Source organism: Mizuhopecten yessoensis, unplaced genomic scaffold, assembly GCF_002113885.1.
Source record: "Mizuhopecten yessoensis strain PY_sf001 unplaced genomic scaffold, ASM211388v2 scaffold8421, whole genome shotgun sequence".
NCBI lineage: Eukaryota > Metazoa > Mollusca > Bivalvia > Pectinida > Pectinidae > Mizuhopecten > Mizuhopecten yessoensis.
Window position 1 is genome coordinate 280,819 of NW_018407539.1, and position 21,579 is coordinate 302,397.

The 21,579-nt window shown below is 36.9% G+C and overlaps 1 protein-coding gene across 1 annotated transcript in view; it reads left to right on the forward strand.

The window, feature by feature from the left end:
- Nucleotides 1–21,115, forward strand: part of LOC110455908 (tankyrase-1-like) — a 31,133-nt gene extending 10,018 nt beyond the window's left edge. The window contains exons 4-28 of the mRNA XM_021506337.1: nt 5,489–5,601; nt 6,810–6,904; nt 7,336–7,402; nt 7,619–7,805; nt 8,129–8,244; nt 8,497–8,588; nt 9,731–9,809; nt 10,298–10,469; nt 10,995–11,074; nt 11,356–11,507; nt 11,923–11,989; nt 12,414–12,512; nt 12,824–12,917; nt 13,286–13,411; nt 13,904–14,013; nt 14,261–14,383; nt 15,012–15,077; nt 15,425–15,552; nt 15,989–16,323; nt 16,920–17,014; nt 17,344–17,412; nt 17,650–17,833; nt 18,317–18,425; nt 18,719–18,875; nt 19,345–21,115. Of these exons, the coding sequence (XP_021362012.1) occupies nt 5,489–5,601; nt 6,810–6,904; nt 7,336–7,402; nt 7,619–7,805; nt 8,129–8,244; nt 8,497–8,588; nt 9,731–9,809; nt 10,298–10,469; nt 10,995–11,074; nt 11,356–11,507; nt 11,923–11,989; nt 12,414–12,512; nt 12,824–12,917; nt 13,286–13,411; nt 13,904–14,013; nt 14,261–14,383; nt 15,012–15,077; nt 15,425–15,552; nt 15,989–16,323; nt 16,920–17,014; nt 17,344–17,412; nt 17,650–17,833; nt 18,317–18,425; nt 18,719–18,875; nt 19,345–19,431 (3,002 nt within the window). The 3' untranslated portion in view covers nt 19,432–21,115. The remainder of the gene's footprint in view (nt 1–5,488; nt 5,602–6,809; nt 6,905–7,335; nt 7,403–7,618; nt 7,806–8,128; nt 8,245–8,496; nt 8,589–9,730; nt 9,810–10,297; nt 10,470–10,994; nt 11,075–11,355; nt 11,508–11,922; nt 11,990–12,413; nt 12,513–12,823; nt 12,918–13,285; nt 13,412–13,903; nt 14,014–14,260; nt 14,384–15,011; nt 15,078–15,424; nt 15,553–15,988; nt 16,324–16,919; nt 17,015–17,343; nt 17,413–17,649; nt 17,834–18,316; nt 18,426–18,718; nt 18,876–19,344) is intronic.
- The last annotated feature ends 464 nt before the right edge of the window (nt 21,116–21,579 follow it).

Here is a 21,579-nt window from a genome sequence, read left to right on the forward strand (position 1 = left end):
TGCTTGAAATGACAACTGAAGGGTTTAACCAGGGAACGTTGGAGCCATATATGGATCTGTAAGAGATGTATATTCTAAAATTGATCCTTCATAGTGTTTGTTACCTTGTGGCCTGACTGTACTGACTTAATCAGACCTATAGAGGGAACTAGACATCAAATATGTATCCACATGTGATCGCTTACTTATTACAGACTTACTGAGGCTACAATGTACCATTCCCTTTCATCCACACACATCCACACACATCCACATCCACACACATCCACACACATCCACATCCACACACATCCACACACATCCATTCACACACATCCACACACATCCACATCCACACACATCCACACACATCCACATCCACACACATCCACACACATCCACATCCACACACACCTGTAAGTTCCCTGGTGTGTTAGACCAGATGTACACATTGTGGCTGATCATCAGCACAGACAGATCACTGGTGTGTGGTAGTCAATGACAAGTCTGTTACAGCTGCTTTACCCAGGCTGTTAACACTGATCATCAGCACAGACAGATCACTGGTGTGGTAGTCAATAAAAAGTCTGATACAGCTGCTGTACCCAGGCTGTTAACACTGATCATCAGCACAGACAGATCACTGGTGTGTGGTAGTCAATGACAAGTCTGTTACAGCTGCTGTACCCAGGCTGTTAACACTGCACACCTACATGACCAATGAGCAATAACAACATGTATTACGGTCTTTAAGTAGGATGTAAAAAAAATTATGTGTCATCGGGTTGTTGTTTTTTTTATCTGAAGACAGAATGTAGCCTTAGCAAAGCTTGTCACTCCATTCTTCAATTTGCATTTGTTTCATATTCTGAATATTGTATTGCAGAAGTATGAAAGTATGTGTGTTGTTATTCAAGAATAACATACAACATGTACGTACATAAAGACAACTCAGTTCATGTGATTACATGTGAAGGAGATTTGTTTTTTACACATTTTGTTATTTCTCACAGTCCAAGGTTGCGAGGTACATGTTAACAGTTTTTATGAGAGAAAATAAGAGACCAGTATGTATAACACAGGGGATTTGTTTGAAATCCATCCTTCTGTCTGTTCATTACACAGAGAATTTGTTTGTAATCCATCCTTCTGTCTGTTCATTACACAGATGATTTGTTTGTAAACCATCCTTCTGTCGGTTCATTACACAGGGGATTTGTTTGTAATCCATCCTTCTGTCTGTTTATGACACAGGGGGTTGTTTGTAATCCATCCTTCTATCTAGTCCTTACACAGGGGGTTTGTTTGTAATCCCTTCTGTCTGTTCATTACACGAGAGGTTTGTTTGTAATCCATCCTTTTGTCTGTTCATTACACAAGGAGTTTGTTTGTAATCCAACCTTCTGTCTGTTCATTACACACGGGGTTTGTTTGTAATCCATCCCTCTGTCTGTTCATTACACAGACGATTTGTTTGTAATCCATCCTCCTGTCTGTTCATTACACAGAGAATTTGTTTGTAATCCATTCTTCTGTCTGTTCATTACACATGGGATTTGTTTGTAATCCATCCTTTTGTCTGTTTATTACACAGATGATTTGTTTGTAATCCATCCTCCTGTCTGTTCATTACACAGAGAATTTGTTTGTAATCCATCCTTCTGCCTGTTTATGACACAGGGGTTTGTTTGTAATCCTTCCTTCTATCTAGTCATTACACAGGGGGTTTGTTTGTAATCCCTTCTGTCTGTTCATTACACGAGAGGTTTGTTTGTAATCCATCCTTTTGTCTGTTTATTACACAGATGATTTGTTTGTAATCCATCCCTCTATCTAGTCATTACACAGGGGGTTTGTTTGTAATCCCTTCTGTCTGTTCATTACACAAAGGGTTGTTTGTTATCCATCCTTCTGTCCGTTCATACTCAGGGGATTTGTTTGTAACCCATCCTTCTGTCTGTTCATTATACAAGGGGTTGTTTGTAATCCATCCTTCTGCCTGTTCATTACACAGGGGTTTTGTTTGTAATCCATCCTTCTGTCCGTTCATACTCAGGGGATTTGTTTGTAACCCATCCTTCTGTCTGTTCATACACAGGGGTTTGTTTGTAATCCTTCCTTCTATCTAGTCATTACACAGGGGGTTTGTTTGTAATCCATCCGTCTGTCTGTTCATTACACAGGGGCTTTGTTTGTAATCCATCCTTCTGTCTGTCCATTACACAGATGATTTGTTTGTAAACCATCCTTCTGTCGGTTCATTACACAGGGGATTTGATTGTAATCCATCCTTCTGTCTCTTCATTACACAGGGGATTTGTTCTTAATCCATCCTTTTGTCTGTTTATTACACAGATGATTTGTTTGTAATCCCTCCTTCTGTCTGTTCATTACATAGATGATTTGTTTGTAATCCATCCTTCTGCCTGTTTATGACACAGGGGTTTGTTTGTAATACATCCTTTTGTCTGTTCATTACACAAGGAGTTTGTTTGTAATCCAACCTTCTGTCTGTTCATTACACGAGAGGTTTGTTTGTAATCCATCCTTCTGCCTGTTTATGACACAGGGGTTTGTTTGTAATCCATCCCTCTGTCTGTTCATTACCCCGCTGATTTGTTTGTAAACCATCCTTCTGTCGGTTCATTACACAGGGGATTTGTTCTTAATCCATCCTTTTGTCTGTTAATTACACAAGGGGTTTGTTTGTAATCCATCCTTCTATCATGCTTCTGTCTGTTCATTACACACGGGGTTTGTTTGTAATCCATCCCTCTGTCTGTTCATTACACAGATGGTTTGTTTGTAATCCATCCTTTTGTCTGTTTATTACACAGATGATTTGTTTGTAATCCATCCTCCTGTCTGTTCATTACACAGAGAATTTGTTTCTAATCCATCCCTCTGTCTGTTCATTACCCCGCTGATTTGTTTGTAAACCATCCTTCTGTCGGTTCATTACACAGGGGATTTGATTGTAATCCATCCTTCTGTCTGTTTATGACACAGGGGTTTGTTTGTAGGGGATTTGTTTGTAATCCATCCGTCTGTCTGTTCATTACACAGGTGATTTGTTTGTAATCCATCCTCCTGTCTGTTCATTACACAGAGAATTTGTTTGTAATCCATTCTTCTGTCTGTTCATCACACAGATGATTTGTTTGTAATCCATCCTCCTGTCTGTTCATTACACAGAGAATTTGTTTCTAATCCATCCCTCTGTCTGTTCATTACCCCGCTGATTTGTTTGTAAACCATCCTTCTGTCGGTTCATTACACAGGGGGTTTGTTTAAAATCCATCCTTCTGTCTGTTCCTACTCAGGGGATTTGTTTGTAACCCATCCTTCTGTCTGTTCATTACTCATGTGTTTGTTTGTAATCCAACCTTCTGTCTGTTCATTACACGAGAGGTTTGTTTGTAATCCATCCTTCTATCTAGTCCTTACACAGGGGGTTTGTTTGTAATCCATCCCTCTATCTAGTCATTACACAGGGGGTTTGTTTGTAATCCCTTCTGTCTGTTCATTACACATAGAATTTGTTTGTAATCCATCCTTTTGTCTGTTTATTACACAGATGATTTGTTTGTAATCCCTCCTTCTGTCTGTTCATTACATAGATGATTTGTTTGTAATCCATCCTCCTGTCTGTTCATTACACAGAGAATTTGTTTCTAATCCATCCCTCTGTCTGTTCATTACACAGAGAATTTGTTTCTAATCCATCCCTCTGTCTGTTCATTACACAGACGATTTGTTTGTAATCCATCCTCCTGTCTGTTCATTACACAGAGAATTTGTTTCTAATCCATCCCTCTGTCTGTTCATTACACAGACGATTTGTTTGTAATCCATCCTTTTGTCTGTTAATTACACAAGGGGTTTGTTTGTTATCCATCCTTTTGTCTGTTCATTACACAAGTGGTTTGTTTGTAATCCATCCTTTTGTCTGTTTATTACACAGATGATTTGTTTGTAAACCATCCTTCTGTCGGTTCATTACACAGGGGGTTTGTTTGTAATCCATCCGTCTGTCTGTTCATTACACAGGGGGTTGTTTGTAATCCATCCTTCTATCATGCTTCTGTCTGTTCATTACACAGGGGGTTGTTTGTAATCCATCCTTCTATCATACTTCTGTCTGTTCATTACACAGGGGATTTGTTTGTAATCCTTCCTTCTGTCTGTTCATTACACAAGGGGTTGTTTGTAATCCATCCTTCTGTCTGTTTATGACACAGGGGTTTGTTTGTAATCCATCCTTCTATCTAGTCATTACACAGGGGGTTTGTTTGTAATCCCTTCTGTCTGTTCATTACACAAGGGGTTTGTTTGTAATCCATCCTTCTGTCTGTTTATTACACAGGGGTTTGTTTGTAATCCATCCTTCTGTCTGTTCATGACACAGGGGTTTGTTTGTAATCCATCCTTCTGTCTGTTCATTACACAGGGGTTTGTTTGTAATCCATCCTTCTGTCTGTTTATTACACAGGGGTTTGTTTGTAATCCATCCTTCTGTCTGTTCATGACACAGGTGAATTGTTTGTAATCCATCCTTCTGTCTGTTCATTACACAGATGATTTGTTTGTAATCCATCCTTCTGTCTGTTCATCACGCAGGGGATTTGTTTGTAATCCATCCTTCTGTCTGTTCATCACGCAGGGGATTTGTTTGTAATCCATCCTTCTGTCTGTTCATTACACAGATGATTTGTTTGTAATCCATCCTTCTGTCTGTTCATGACACAGGGGATTTGTTTGTAATCCATCCTTCTGGCTGTTCATTACACAGGGGGTTTGTTTGTAATCCCTTCTGTCTGTTCATTACACAAGGGGTTTGTTTGTAATCCATCCTTCTGTCTAGTCATTACACAAGGGGTTTGTTTGTAATCCATCCTTCTGTCTGTTTATTACACAGGGGTTTGTTTGTAATCCATCCTTCTGTCTGTTTATTACACAGGGGTTTGTTTGTAATCCATCCTTCTGTCTGTTTATTACACAGGGGTTTGTTTGTAATCCATCCTTCTGTCTGTTTATTACACAGGGGTTTGTTTGTAATCCATCCTTCTGTCTGTTCATGACACAGGTGAATTGTTTGTAATCCATCCTTCTGTCTGTTCATTACACAGGGGCTTTGTTTGTAATCCATCCTTCTGTCTGTTCATTACACAGGGGGTTTGTTTGTAATCCATCCTTCTGTCTAGTCATTACACAGGGGGTTTGTTTGTAATCCATCCTTCTGTCTGTTCATTAGTGCTTCTCTTTGGGCTGGTTCTCATACAAATCATATTGAATTGGCCAATCAGATCTGTTACACATCTGTGTGAGCTTTCATTGGTCATGTTCAATTCTGTTCATCATCTGGATTCTTATTCAACATGTACAATATACAATATCCTGCTATTATTATTTTTTTATTTGCTTAAGGTTAAATCAGTTAAGGAATAATTTGTGTCTATCATTTATCTAAAGATCTGGTGGCCTTCATATAAAAATGTCTTTATTGCAGGTGAGTACAAGAAGGATGAGTTACTGGAGGCGGCTCGCAGTGGAAATGAGGACAAACTCATGTCCCTCCTCACCCCCCTCAATGTCAACTGTCACGCCAGCGACGGACGCAAGGTAAATTAGTTAATACCATTGATGTATCAGGCTTTCTGAAGAATAAAGACAACATGGAAAATGTTCAATATTTCTCCATGCTTATTGATCAAGATTAATTTATAAGTATGTTTTTATTACATTCTCCCCTGTGAACAGGTTAACAATTACTACAGGGATCCCCCTCTTATTACTGCCGTTGTTGCAACAATTCACAGTTTTACATATTTTGTATTATTTGGGTTAGAATTTATTAAGAAAAATATCAAAATAGAGTCAAAATAATTTATCTTGGATTCTGTGTAGAAATTGTGTTGTTTGCTGACTCAAAAAGATGACATTCCTATTAAAATATACAGACTTTGCCAAGCATTCTATCAGGTATTCAAATATATTTTATGTTAAAAAATTTATATCTTTTAGTGCTTAGTTTCATGTACAGCATTTTCTTAATTTTTGATTTTATGTTATTATCCTGCTGGGAGTCAAACATCAGCCAATCAAATGATTTATTTATTATCTTCACAGGTTGTGTGTTTTGCTTTGGTATTTAAATAGGTTAAGGTTTTTGTAAAGGTACTTTTCATTACAGATAACATGAAAATATCAACCAAAAAGAGATTACTACTGGTTTATTTCAATGCTTTTGGATGTTTGTAATTTGACTTCTTTGATTCAGTTCAGAGCACGTACTGATAGAATAGGAAAAGCACTTTGTTCAAAATAGGTTCTTTGTAACAATTTGATCATCTTAAAAGTACAATAAATACATAAACACTGGAATTGGTGAGAGAACATAATAAACTTGTATATGTGTGAACATCAAAACCTGTAACAACAAACATGTTACTACAGTAATGTATTTACCTAACAAAGTATAATCCCAATTAACCTTGTAAAGTTCTACAGTAAATGACATTACATGTATAGGAAAACTTCCTTGTAATTCTGTCAACCCTGATTTGCGATTTACTGTTGGAGAGCAAACTCACTGATGAGAAAGTTTTATCAATTGTCAACAATTATCTCCCATTGATAATAAATTAAACTTTTCAAACATTTGAATTACAGTGCTTCCTAGCCCATCATCATACTAGATATGTTCCTTATAGTGGGTATATGCTTGCAATGTAATTTTGTAATTGGTAAAACATGTCCCTTGCAATTCAGATATTTCAAATCAATTTTTCATTTGAAGTATATATACTGAAATGTGTTTGTTGTTGTAGTCGACGCCCCTACACCTAGCAGCGGGCTATAACAGAACTCGTATTGTAGCACTCCTGTTACAACATGGTGCTGACGTCCACGCCAAAGACAAGGGGTATGTTTTAATCTCATAATACTGCTCAGCAAATACACCTGGTAGTTCTTTATATTGAATCATTTGTAAAGCTTAAGAATTTTTTTTTTGATATTCTGTATGAAGATTTCAAATCAGTTCAATATTATGTCACTTAGTGGCATCAGAATTTTTTGTTAGATCGGGGGGGTGGGGGGGACTAAAATTAAGTAACATATAGAGAAGAATTTCAAATTAAATTGAGTCCAAGTTAAAAATAATGAGTCAAAGGACCTCAATACTGCTTTGTAGGAATAGCTGGGCAGATATTTCAGTGTATTTTAATTATTTTGAGGAAATTCATCAAAGTTATCTGTATATTAAGACCAGGTATTTTTTTGTAATAAACACAAGCATATGTGGTGCATATAAGAAAACTGTATACTTAAAGATTATATTTGTGTGTCTTACAGAGGCCTTGTGCCACTTCACAATGCCTGCTCTTATGGCCATTTTGAAGTCACAGAAACACTGCTCAAAGTAAGTACCAGTACCTTTGAGGGATTTTAGGAAGTTCATATGTTGGTGCACTGTGCAATTTTGATTTTAATTTAAAAAGTCCAATACCTAATAAACCCAGGGTTACATACAATAGATGCTTGCGATCACCAAGTTGGATATTTTTTGTAAATCTTGCCTGATATGTAAATACAAAGTGTATTAACAACAGTGCTAATGTTTTAAATTTGTTTGAAGGCTGGAGCGAGTGTCAATGCCATGGACCTGTGGCAGTTTACTCCCCTCCATGAGGCCGCATCAAAATCCCGTGTGGAAGTGTGCTCCCTCCTCATTGCCCACGGGGCCGACCCTACCCTTGTCAACTGTCACTCCAAAAGTGCTATAGACGTAGCCCCGACCAGGGAGCTGCAGGAGAGACTACAGTGTAAGTACCGTCTGACACGGTAAAAGGGAATCACATCAGTGAGTTAATTCTAAACAAGTGACATATTGATAGTAATCTGCAGAAATATACAAATTATTGTAAAGTTCATTATTATAAAAACATTCTTTTTGTCCCCAGTGCTTATCCAGACAGATTTCAAATGTTTATTGTTGGTGATATGACGACAGGATTTGGCAGGGAATCGCAATGGAAGAAAATAAATAGTGATCAGAATTGAAACCCATTAAATAGGCAGAGGCAGAATATTTTGTTAAAGTTACAATATTTAAAATAATATATGAGGATAAATTTCTGTTTTTCAGATGAGTTCAAAGGTCACTCGTTACTGGAGGGATGTCGTCAGGCAGACCTGACGAGGGTTAAGAAATACATAGAAGTAGTCAACATCAAACACCCGTACTCTGGCGACACGGCCTTGGTAAGATATTGTCATTAAGGTATTGTTAATATATGTAAGAGTGTGAATCTAAACTTGATCATTAAATAAACTGTAACACATTTCCTTTGAACAGATAATAATAAGTATTTAAAAATGATCAGGCCAGATTTCAGATGTAATTATGTTACAGCCTGGCAACAATTTGTCGTTTTGAGCCAGTTCAGATATGAAATCAAACCTGAAAATATTGACGTAAATATAAATTATCTTATATAATATTATTGTTTGTAGCACTGTGCCGCCTCTTCCCCATTCCCAAAGAGAAAACAGGTAGTGGAGCTCCTGATACGAAAGGGAGCTAACCTCAATGATAAAAACAAGGAGTAAGTATGCAGTCTGCTCCACTTCAAAACATATATGGATAACGTGATTTTAGAGGCAATGCACACATTTTAAAAAAGGACTTAGACTTAATATCCAATTCAAAAATATTTGTATAGTAGTGTAATTTTTGAGATTATAGTTTGTAGTCCGGCTTTTACCTGTAAAATATAAACTGGTAACAAAAAATTGAAGCCACCCAAGTACACCCTGGCTAATGTCTGCAAAGAAAATTTTCCAAGCTGTTGACAGGGTAAGTTAGAGGCTTAATACTCTCACTCATGTTTTTGTTCCCTGGTATCAAATCCAATCTATATCCTAGGTCGTTGTCTAATGGTAGCCTTTGTCTTACAGTTATTTCACCCCCTACACATAGCAGCCGTCAAGACACACTACAATGTCATGGATGTTATAGTATAGGTCGTTGTCTAAAGGTAGCCTTTGTCTTACAGTTAAGTCACCCCCCTTCACATAGCTGCCGACAAGGCACACTACGATGGCATGGATGTTCTAGTATAGGCCGTTGTCCAATGGTAGCCTTTGTCTTACAGTTAAGTCACCCCCCTTCACATAGATGCGGACAAGGCACACTACGCTGTCATGGATGTTCTAGTATAGGTTGTTGTCTAATGGTAGCCATTGTCTTACAGTTATGTCACCCCTCTTCACATAGCTGCGGACAAGGCACACTACGATGTCATGGATGTTCTTGTATAGGTTGTTGTCTAATGGTAGCCTTTGTCTTACAGTTATGTCCCCCCCCTACACATAGCTGCGGACAGGGCACACTACGATGTCATGGATGTTCTAGTATAGGGCGTTGTCTAATGGCAGCCTTTGTCTTACAGTTATGTCACCCCCCTACTCATAGCTGCGGACAGGGCACACTACGATGTCATGGATGTTCTTGTATAGGTTGTTGTCTAATGGTAGCCTTTGTCTTACAGTTATGTCACCCCCCTACACATAGCTGCGGACAGGGCACACTACGATGTCATGGATGTTCTAGTATAGGTTGTTGTCTAATGGTAGCCTTTGTCTTACAGTTATGTCACCCCATACACATAGCTGCCGACAAGGCACACTACGATGTCATGGATGTTCTAGTATAGGTTGTTGTCTAATGGTAGCCTTTGTCTTACAGTTATGTCACCCCCCTACACATAGCAGCCGACAAGGCACACTACGATGTCATGGACGTCCTTCTGAAGCATGGAGCTAAGGTAACGACTATTACACTCAACATTCTATCTTAAATCATTGCATAGAAAATATCATAAGTTCAATCAAAGTTTGTTGTTAATATATACTTTGAAGCCATGCATACATTAGTGAAGTCACAATGTTGAGCTTAATTTTCTAAATTTCTAATTCCTGTACAAGGTTAAAAAGGAGGTTAAATGACCCATTCAGAGTGTAGTTTGAAGCAGAGCTGGGGACACACTGGTTGTTGATAGTATATGACTGATGGAGTCTAAAACAAGGAAATTTTATTTTTGGCCTCTAATCAAGAGTGGGGTGGGGGGGGGTTAATATCAAAATTCTCAAAAAAGTCTTAACCGATGCTTAAATTTGCACGATAGGATTGTCACAACATTATCAGGGAAGCCAACCTAGAATGCTCACTGAATATCGGTATTTTATCTGAAAGTCCGTTATTGTTAACCAATGATATATACCCGACAATCCAGTATGTTCAAATTGTTGACAGGTAAATGCACTGGACAGCCTAGGACAGACAGCGTTACATCGAGTGGCACAGCAGGGCAACATGCAGGCGTGTCGCCTACTCATGTCCTATGGGGTAGACCCTGCCATTGTCTCTCTCCAGGGATACATGGCCGCCCAGCTGGCCACAGAAAACATCCAGAAGATGCTTAAAGGTAAGAGTAAACATGGCTACAATGTCAGTAATGTTACAGAGAAAGTACTCAAAGGATGGACTCGACTCATGGTATACAGGTAGCTATTAATTATGTCCAACAATGCTGAGTGATCCTCATAATTAAAAAACAGAATATACAGTTTATAACTGGTAGTCATCAAGTAAACTCTGAAAATATAAGAATATATAAAGGATTTGGGTAAGTTTGATTTATAAATAATCCCAATCTAGATCAGTTAACGTATCATTGACTTGCTGTGGGTGTCATAAAAGTCAAATGGAATTAAAATAAGTTTGAGATTATTTTTGTCATGCAATTGACCCAACTATGTATAATAACACAGATGTATGATCAGTAGAATCAATGTTTATGATAAAAGTCACAGATTGATTAAGATTTCTGATAATTTTCAGTGTGAACTTAGTAAATTTTCCAGAAAACTTATCATTATCTGATGGTTTGGTGCAGAGTTAGCATACATACAGCATGAACAATGTTTAAATGTATTTGCCCTGATTACAGAAGACCCCCCAGTGGGAGGAACAGACGTGGACATACAACTGCTGGAGGCTGCCAAAGCTGGGGATATTGAGGTTATCAAGGTCAGTCAATGGGGCTCAAGTCTCTGTAACCACACTATTCCCTCATCCACCTTGCAACATCCAGGTTAAAGTGCATTGCTCCATTATTCTTATATTAATAGTCTAGTAGTCATCAAACTGCATATATTGGATTCATTTTGAGAATAACAACACAAATTATCCTCAACGAATATTTTCATTTTATCACTATGTTAACTTTATAGCGTTTGTCACTGTGTAATACTTTTTTCTTCAGAATTGTAAATTTTCAAAAATTCATTTGTTCTTTTGTTCTTCTAAAGAAACTTGTTTCGGCCAATCCCCAGTCTGTGAACTGTCGAGACCTTGATGGCCGACACTCCACACCTCTCCACTTTGCTGCTGGATACAACCGAGTTGGTGTAGTGGAGTTTTTCCTACAGCACGGTGCTGATGTACATGCCAAGGACAAAGGGTCAGTTGTCTTCCTCATCTAAACCAGATTTAGCTGTTCCCCTGTCACATGATTTTGTTCATTGTTCAATGTACAGCTTCCGTTAAAGTCAATAACGAGGCTCTTTTGCCAATGAATAGACTACAATGATTGAATTAACGAAACATAATTCACTGTCAGAATGGAACTCGGCAAACAATCATCAGGGTGTATCACTATGGGCATTCATTTTAACCTTGGCAATTTCAAACCAAAACTGGGAAGCAAATTATTCTTATTTTATAAAAATGCATCTAACAATTTCAGTGCTCATATTCTAGTTAAATGAATAGATTGTAAAATAATTCATACTCCAATGTATGTAGATTTGGTAATTATATCACTAACATTATATAAACTTGCTAGAATATAAATATGGTTGCTATTTTATTTTCAGTGGTCTGGTGCCGTTACACAATGCCTGTAGTTATGGACACTTCGAAGTCACAGAACTTCTCATTAATGTAAGTCTTTAAGATTGCAGCTCACCAACACCAATATTAAAATGAGAATTATGCGAAATTTTAGCTCGCCTAAAAAAGGGGGAGGGTTAGAGTGGCAGACCCCAAACGAAAGGAGAAGAACAGGAATATTTTGTTGTGTAACAGTTATCCAGCCCACTCCTTTTCAATGAAAGTAAAGGGATTTGTAGCTAATTTCAAATAAAGGTACTCTGGACAAAGGTGATTTATTGTTATACAAATGAATAGAGTGCGCCCCCCCCCCCCCCCCAAAATGAGCTTTTCAGCTATTCATCTGGGCCTTGTGGACCATGATATAATTTTGTCTTAGTGTTTTGTACAAAATTATCTTTATGCACACTATCACCCTTGTTGACCTACCCTAACATTACATTATATAACCACGTGTTGTTTACCTTCTGTACAGCATGGTGCTTGTGTCAATGTTGCTGATCTATGGAAATTCACACCATTGCACGAAGCAGCAGCCAAAGGAAAATTTGAGATCTGTAAACTTCTCCTCAAGGTAAGGAATTCTGTCTCTAGTATTTACAATATCAGGGATTCATTTCAACTGGAGTAATGAAATCATTAAACAAATGATGGTAATTTTGAAAAATAATAACATAGCTCAATGACTTCAATTTCTTTAGTATGGAAAATGTCAGCCTCCAACTTATTTAAATGAACAGCTGTATATCTATTTTCCACTATATTTTTCCCAGCTATTAGGATCAGTTAAGGAGGTTATATGAAAAATAGATAAAAGAAAAGTGTATTTGCAATAAATGCCAATATAAATGAAAAGTCATTTAACTGAATGTTACATCAATACAGCATGGTGCTGATGCCAACAAGAAGAATCGAGACGGCAACACACCACTTGATCTAGTCAAAGATGGAGACCAGGACGTCGCCGATCTGCTACGAGGTACATCATTCTTGATAATCTTAATCCATTAGGAGTAGAAAATGTATATCTATAAGGGGGATGTGGACATTCTACTAGAGGGAGTAAAGATATCGGAACCATGGCTTTTCTAAGGTTCTGACCCTAGACTCTACACTAAAAGCTGGAATTTCTATTCCACTTTACTTTTAAAAAGACGGACACTTTCTCTCCCACCAATTATCCAAAATTTTGGTAAAACATGACACAGACAATAAAATTGCAACACTAAACATAGCAAAATGTCTAAATCATTCAAACGTTAGCTAAGGTCATATGATGTCAAAGATTTAAGTTTACAATTTTATGTAGTCAGCTGTACAAACTTAGTTGAATATTTTTAATAACAGGTGATGCAGCTTTACTGGAAGCAGCAAAGAAGGGTAATCTGGCTCGTGTGCAAAAACTAGCCTCACAGGAAAATATAAACTGTCGTGATACACAAGGACGCAACTCAACTCCTCTACATCTCGCAGGTATGCTCTCACATTGACTCTAATGGCTGGAAAAGACATACAGTTGCCTTGTTCTTGTGAACTGATGCATCGCTTTGTGGGATTGATAACTTGTTCACCTCCAGAGAAGTTGTATGTTAACAGAATGAAAGTTCCTATTGAAGTCACAAAACTTAATCTGATGGTTAATGTCATCATTTTGATTTTATTATGCTTGTATCATAGATTAAATATTGAACAATCATTTATCAAATGTTGTTATATAAACTATGCTGATGAATCTGGGGATCTATTGTCATCATACCTACTTTTATTGTGATGCCGGTGGAGAATAAAAGGTAACTTGATAGAATGTAAGGTTGATGTATTCTAAAAAATCTGAAAATAAGTCAAACTTAAATGGATTTGTTACTATAATAGTTGTGTGTCTGATCAGACCCAGACCAACATGGGGTGTTGACATTTCAGAAAAACAGTTCATTTCTTATATGTGCATAATTGTGTTGTTTTCAGCTGGCTACAACAATGTGGAGGTGGCAGAGTTTTTACTAGAGAATGGCGCAGATGTAAACGCCCAGGACAAAGGAGGTCTCATACCCCTCCATAATGCTTCTTCTTATGGGGTTAGTAAACCAATCTATTCATCTTAGGGGATCACTGAACTATGCATAATGCTTCATCTTACTATAATTCTAGGAAATATATCAGTGTTTAACAGTTTGTTTTGTAGGAAATGTGGGGTAGTTTATAACAATCTGGTTTCATAGGAAATGTGAGATAGTAAAAACAAAATGTGAGATATTTTATAACAATTTGTTTTTCATTGGAAATGTGAGATAGTTTATAACAATTTGTTTTTGTATTTTACAGCACGTAGATATAGCAGCCCTGCTGATTAAGTTTAACACGTGTGTGAACGCTGTAGACCGGTGGGGATTTACACCACTTCACGAAGCAGCACAGAAAGGTCGTACACAACTCTGCGCTCTGTTGGTGAGTCAATTGTTGAGACAAAATAAACAGGAGTCAACGTATACTATCATGTAATTTCATAAGTAAGAAATAGAGTGTGTGAATTCTGCATACACCTGACAATTTTCTTTTGAGTAAATATTTGTTATTTGACTGTTCCACTACTGACAGCATTACATCCTTATTGTTAGCCGGATAATAAAGAGCACTCAGACTCCTGTACAGGTGGCTAATGTTGGACCCCTACAGTATTTGTCCTTTTAACATTTTGGTTAAAGACCTAAACAGATTAAAGAAAGCTGGGAAATGGGCTGCCAACACCATTAACTCTTTCACCACTGTAGACCATAATAGACTCATCCAGATCAATGCATGGTAGAGTCTTCTAAAGTTGCCTAGGGGTGAGGGGGTTAAACTGCATTTCTTTTCTGACACCACAATCACCCTGTACCAATTTAATAATCTTCTAGATGGAAATTCATGTATTTGTATGATTTTTTGCTGATCAAACAGAAAATTCCTGTTGACAATACCTCTTAGCCATTAGTAAGAGTATGACCACAAATGAAAGACACTACCTGTCAGAGCTAAAGAAACTTTTTGAGATTTTAAAATAATCCGTTGACCGCTGTTTTTTCACCACCTCTAGCTTGCCCATGGAGCAGACCCAACAATGAAGAATCAAGAGGGACAAACACCATTAGATCTTGCAACGGTAAGAGTCATATGTTCAGAAATAGCCTGGTGCATTACACTGCAACGGTAAGAGTCATATGTTCAGAAATAGCTTGGTGCATTACACTGCAACATTAAGAGTCGTATGTTCAGAAATAGCCTGGTGCATTACACTGCAACGATAAGCGTCATATGTTCAGAAATAGCCTGGTGCATTACACTGCTAGTTTACAAAGAGGATTCTTACACCATAAATAGATGGTTAATGTGTTGAAATGCAGAGTAACAAAGAAATGTGTTTTTTGTACATTTCTCTGTTTGTTTGCTGATTGTCGCCAGTGAAAAAAATGTGTTATTGTGATGATTAATGTTGATGTTGTTTTACAGGCGGACGACGTGAATGCTCTGATACAGGATGCCATGCCGCCGACCACCCAGCCCCCGACTCTGCCAAAGTCACAGGTGACCAGTAACACCACCAACACAAGTAGTGCTAGTAGTTCGTCAAATAACAGGTATGGAAATCTTCTGTTGGAATTATTAAAGAAAGCGTGCATTTTGTAGATTATGAACAGGATTAATTCACTACGCAGAAATATATATACTATGTCTGTTCTTACTTGTTGTAAATGAGGTCTTCTAAGCAGAAATCAAGCGATTGAAGATTTTAATTGTACACATGCAGGAATAATTAAGTTACTTAAAAGTCAGAGACAACGTTCCTAAAACTACTGAATCAATAATATAAACCATTGGTGACTACTTAGATCATCTCTAATATCTTGTTTGTATGTAATAAAGATATTTGAAAAAAAATATCATTTTAGATATATTATCTGTAGTAATAAAATAAAAAAATGCTGACACCTAAATATTCTGAGAAGTATGAAGGAAAATGAGTTGATCTGTCTTGATTATTATTGATTTGAGATATCATCTCTTGTCTTGCAGTTCAATGTTTAATGGTACCAATGACAATGGGACAGGGATGTCGTCACTGGGAGCTACGGGAGGAATTACCCTTCCAGTGTCGCCACAGGTGGGAGATGGCGCGATGGAGCGAACCATGGCTGAGGGAGAGCGTAGCATAGAAGGCGTTAGTGTGTCCTCATTCTTAACCTCAATCGGACTCGATCAGTTACGAGATATTTTTGAGAAAGAACAAATTACAATGGACATTCTTGTGGAAATGGGCCATGATGAACTTAAGGACATAGGTATTAATGCCTATGGCCATCGGCACAAGATTCTCAAAGGTGTGGAGAAACTCATCTCCGGGAATAAAGGTTGGTTGTCTGCCAGTAGCTCAACTAAATCATAGATGATTTCATTTATGTACAAAGTCACGGATGTTATAAAAGAATTTAAAGTTTTAGTAGATTTTCAGTTATTTTATGACAGCACCGGTAAAATGATTATAAAGTTGAAGGACTTGCTCAATTGATGGGTATTGTAATGTATGAATGTATGAGAGTGTGTGTTACTACATTATTTAATGTTATAGATTTTAATAGATGATCGTTTAAGTTTCACATGAGTTGTGATGTTGACCCATGTCTGATTTGTCATCCTATAATTAACCTACTTTAGTGGACTCTACCATGTATTTATGGGGATGAGTCTAGTATAGTCTAAGGTGGTAAAAGGGTTGAAAGATGTTGCTGGTGTCCTAGAACCAGACCTGTGTGAAGAAAATTGATGTACTGGCAATACTTGTTTGAAAAGTTCAATCTTCTACAAATATTTATTCCGTTGATAATTGATATCAATATCTTATTAGCATTCCCACAATTATGAATTAAAACATTATTAGTTCATGAAATAACGTCCACTCAGAATTACGGAGATTAACAGTAATGAACACCTATATTCTCTACCACAGGTCAGCCGTCCCTATTGGCAGCTGTCCCCCACCAAGGGACAGTCCTCGTCGACCTACAGCCAGACGACCCCGAGTACATTTCTGTTGATGAACAGGTATGCTAACTTCCTGTCAATGTAGGCTTACAAACATATAAAGTTGTTAAATTCAATTTGGCAAACCTAGTGCGTTGAAATGTGTAAATGTTACAATAGAAATCATTCATAGCATTAAGTGGATGTTGTCCAGTCTTCATCTTGTATACAGGTTTTATTTTCTAAAGTGTCATTTAGCTTTGATGTGATGGTCTGAAGTATTACTTCATTAGAACTCTTCACTGTCACTTATTGAAGCAGAAGAAAAAATCTAAGTATAAGTGTTTGTGAAACTTAAGCCTGATGAGATGATAATGACCTGAGAGTGCTATGTCCATATCTATTTTCAGATGCAAAGTACGATACGAGAACATAAAGAAAATGTCGGAGGAACTTTTAATCGTTATAGTATTAATAAGGTAAGTGGATGTCAAGAAGTTACTTATAGAATTTTACTTTAAACAAAACACAACTGTCCATTAGGAGTATCTGCCTCATGTTTATTCCTCCAACAGCATTTATTTCAGTGTCTTCAGGAAGAAGACCAGTATTATGACAATATATTTCAGGTACTCAAATTTATACAGTACATAAACTATGCAAATAATGAACTGAAATTCCAGTATAGTTTGATTAAAAACATAAATTCATTACAGATCCAGAAGATAAGTAATAAGCGCCTTTGGGGTAGATACTGTCATCGGCGGAAAGAAGTGTCGGAGGAAAACCATGGCCATGAGAACGAGCGACTGCTGTTCCACGGCTCGCCTTTCATCAACGCAATTGTACACAAAGGCTTCGATGAGCGACATGCTTACATTGGAGGCATGTTTGGAGCAGGTAAATAACTAAAGCTGTTTTTAGTGTATGTCTCGATCTTATATTTGTACATAGAAGCTTTGAATGAGGCAGAGTTGCGTGCTCATGGGACGCTGGGTTAATTAATGTCGAGATAATCTTGAGTAGCCAATACTTCAACATACATTTTCAGTATAGATAAATAATACTGTATATTTGGATGTTAATTTGTATGTCATGCTGTATATAGGGGTATAAAGTTGTCGAGAAAACAAGCCTGTGTAAAATATCATTGTTAACATAAATCTACCAGACCATGTTTGTCTACCAGACCATGTTTGTCACGAGGAAGAAATGGGACAGATATAGTTCCCACAGTTTTCCTTGAAGCCATTGCTACCATGATATCTGATTGGGGAAGACATTTCATAATCATCTCAATGATAGACTTTGATTAGGTATTTCAGATTTGTTTAAAAATGAATACAGCTTTAGATTTGTGTGTAAACTATGTGTACTTTCCAGGTATCTACTTTGCGGAGAACTCGTCTAAGAGTAACCAGTATGTGTACGGTATAGGAGGAGGTACTGGCTGTCCTCTCCACAAGGACCGCTCCTGCTACATCTGTCATAGGTAAGTTTATTCCCGAGTCGTATGTCCTCTCTGTGGTATTAACATACTATATCTTTTTGAAAGTGTAACTGTTTTCATGGTCAGTTGAAGATAGTTTTCAACTTAGCCTTGATAAGGAAAATTATGTATTGTTTCTTGAGCAAAAAAAAAAATTGAAACTTTTTCATTTTTTTTTATCTACGTATGGCTTTCACCAATAAATATTTAAACATTTAACATTTATCCACCATTTTGGTTAGAAGTTAATAGAAAAAGAATTGTTTTGTTTTGACCCCATGTTTTATCTATTGCAGACAACTCCTGCTGTGTCGCGTGACACTTGGGAAGTCTTTTCTACAGTTCAGTGCAATAAAGATGGCACACTCTCCGCCTGGTCATCATTCTATCATTGGCCGACCCAGCAGTGGGGGCCTCATGTACCCGGAGTACGTAGTGTACAGGGGGGAACAGGTATGTAGTGTCCAGTTACAACCAACATGTCAGAATTAATCAGTGTTCAGCTTTCTCAAGGTAACAGAGTTATCAACAGTTTTTGTCTTTCACTACATTTATATTGATCAAGAGCATACAGCTTGTGTGTGGGGGTGGGGTTAATGTCAGTCATTAATTTTCTGATGTGCATTGATGTAATATGTTGTTGTGACAATACTTTTACATATTTCCAAAGGAGTAAACATTATCTGAACTATGCTTTAAAATTTGATATTTTAATTGTGATAAAATGCAGATAATTCTCAAATTTTAGATAAATCTATTGTAAATCAAAAGTGTAATTATTAAGGGAAGTAACTCTAGTATATAAAATCATGTTTAAAGAGTAATGGAGACGTTATAAGCAAGGGAGATAACTCAGTAAATATCAAAAGTGTAATGAATGTTAACGTTGTTTACAAGTTGTTATTTTAATGTTCTTTGACAGGCCTACCCTGAGTATCTCATCAGCTTCCAAATTCTGAAGCCGGAGAGTCCGGAATCATCGACCACAGCTACCCCAAAGAAACCATAGACATGGAAACAACTGTTACAATTAATTGTAGACAGTTAAACGTGTGACTCATCATGACATTTCTTCTGTCACATTCAACCTAGACAAGCTAGGACACACCTGTCAAAGCAAACTATAGAAATACACACAACTGTCATCACAGGCAACTGTCATCACAGACTACTGTCATCACAGACAACTGTCATCACAGACAACCGTCATCACAGACAACTTTCATCACAGACAACTGTCATCACAGACAACTTTCATCACAGACTACTGTCATCACAGACAACTGTCTTTTGAAGCAAAACCAGCTTGTTAACAGAATCATGACCCTTACTTGGGAAAGCCCTGCACTGTTACTATCAGAGTAGTAGCTTCTACAGACATGCTTCAAGGAAAATCAGGCACCTTTGTTATTTATGTGTTTATTTTTTCTACATGTAAATTGATGAATTTTCATAAACAAAGCGACTAAAACAGGATTTGAAACCAGCCAGTTGACTGAAGGGAGAAACACTACACACTTCAGATTGATTGTCTAAGTTCTGTCATCACAGACACGTTAACTTATAAGAGTATGTCCATCATAATTATGTACATGTATTGATATTTCCCGGTAAAAATCATAGCAAAAATTTCTTTAGCAGAGTTATTTTCAGTTTTGTACTTATCTTTTTTTTTACGTAGAAATGCATTGTTTTAAAGAGGAACAAGCTTTGTTTTCAGTAATTGTGCTTGTTATTTTTGTCTTTTAATTGTATATGATTCAAAACTTCTTACAACACTTGCGAATCACTATGTAAACAGGATAGCTAGATGTAGGTTGTTCTAGCTCTGTTTTAATTTAAATGAATATCTTTAATTTAATTCTTAGGTTGAATTCTTATAAATCATGTATCTCCTGATAGCGTGCTACTTGGTTTTAGAATTCTTTAAGCAGCGATTGCATCAACACTTAAAAGTTTAAAGAATATTTTTTTAAGAATCTTATTTGAGGAATCAACTGTTGAATTTAAACTCTGTGTGTGAACTTTTACAGTTGAAATCTCTCTCACTGAGAGCACCTGTGCCATTCTATCACCAATGCAATGTTCATTGTTTACGAGTATTCTATTTTTGAATCAATATGAAATTACATAATAGGGCATCAAAAGAGAAAAGTTCTTGTTTGGATCGTTATATGATGAAATAAATGAATTTCCTTCTGTACATAAGTCTTTTCCTCTGTATATATTGTAAATATGTAGATTGTGCCATTTAGTGTAAACTTTTCCCCCGTATGAATCTGCTCTTTGGAAATGCATAATTTTCTTTCTGTCATCTTGCCAAATATTTCTGTGTGGTTAAATTATACTCGGAACATTTGCATAACTATACATTTCTCTGAATGTCCATAAAATGTTATGTCTGTATAGAACAATGAATCTCGTAGTGTTGATTATGAAAAAACACTTCTCATTTTTATTTATTATTTCTTAAAAATATTTATGTCTCACAGTATGAATCTAAATTGTTGATATTTTTTCGGTTGAGTGAAATGGTAAAGCTTGCTCATAGCCTTAAAGCAATGTTCCACTGATAAGATGTATTGCCTGTTTCAGTCACACAGAGTTCACTTGGGTTGAAGGACTCTTGTTTTGCACCCAAAGGCAAAAGTGCTTGATGAAGCAGCAAGTAAATGGCAACACTGTTGCTTAAAGTATAACAAAACACCTGTTGCCTCAAACCCTAGTCATCAACTATATTGCTACTCCATAATAGAATTGATGCAGGACATTAAGATAATCTTTCAAATAGAAAACACATTGATGATGATATTGCAACCTTGAAATGTGACTGACATTATAAATGTCATAACTGTACTGGTACCATTAAATGTGACAGACATTATCAATGTCAATACTGGAACCATTAAATGTGACAGACATTATCAATGTCAATACTGGAACCATTAAATGTGACTGACATTATCAATGTCATAACTGTACTGGTACCATGAAATGTGACAGACATTATCAATGTCAATACTGGAACCATTAAATGTGACAGACATTATCAATGTCAATACTGGAACCATTAAATGTGACAAACGATATTATCAATGTCATTACTGGAACCATTAAATGTGACAGACATCAATGTCATTTCTGGAACCATTAAATG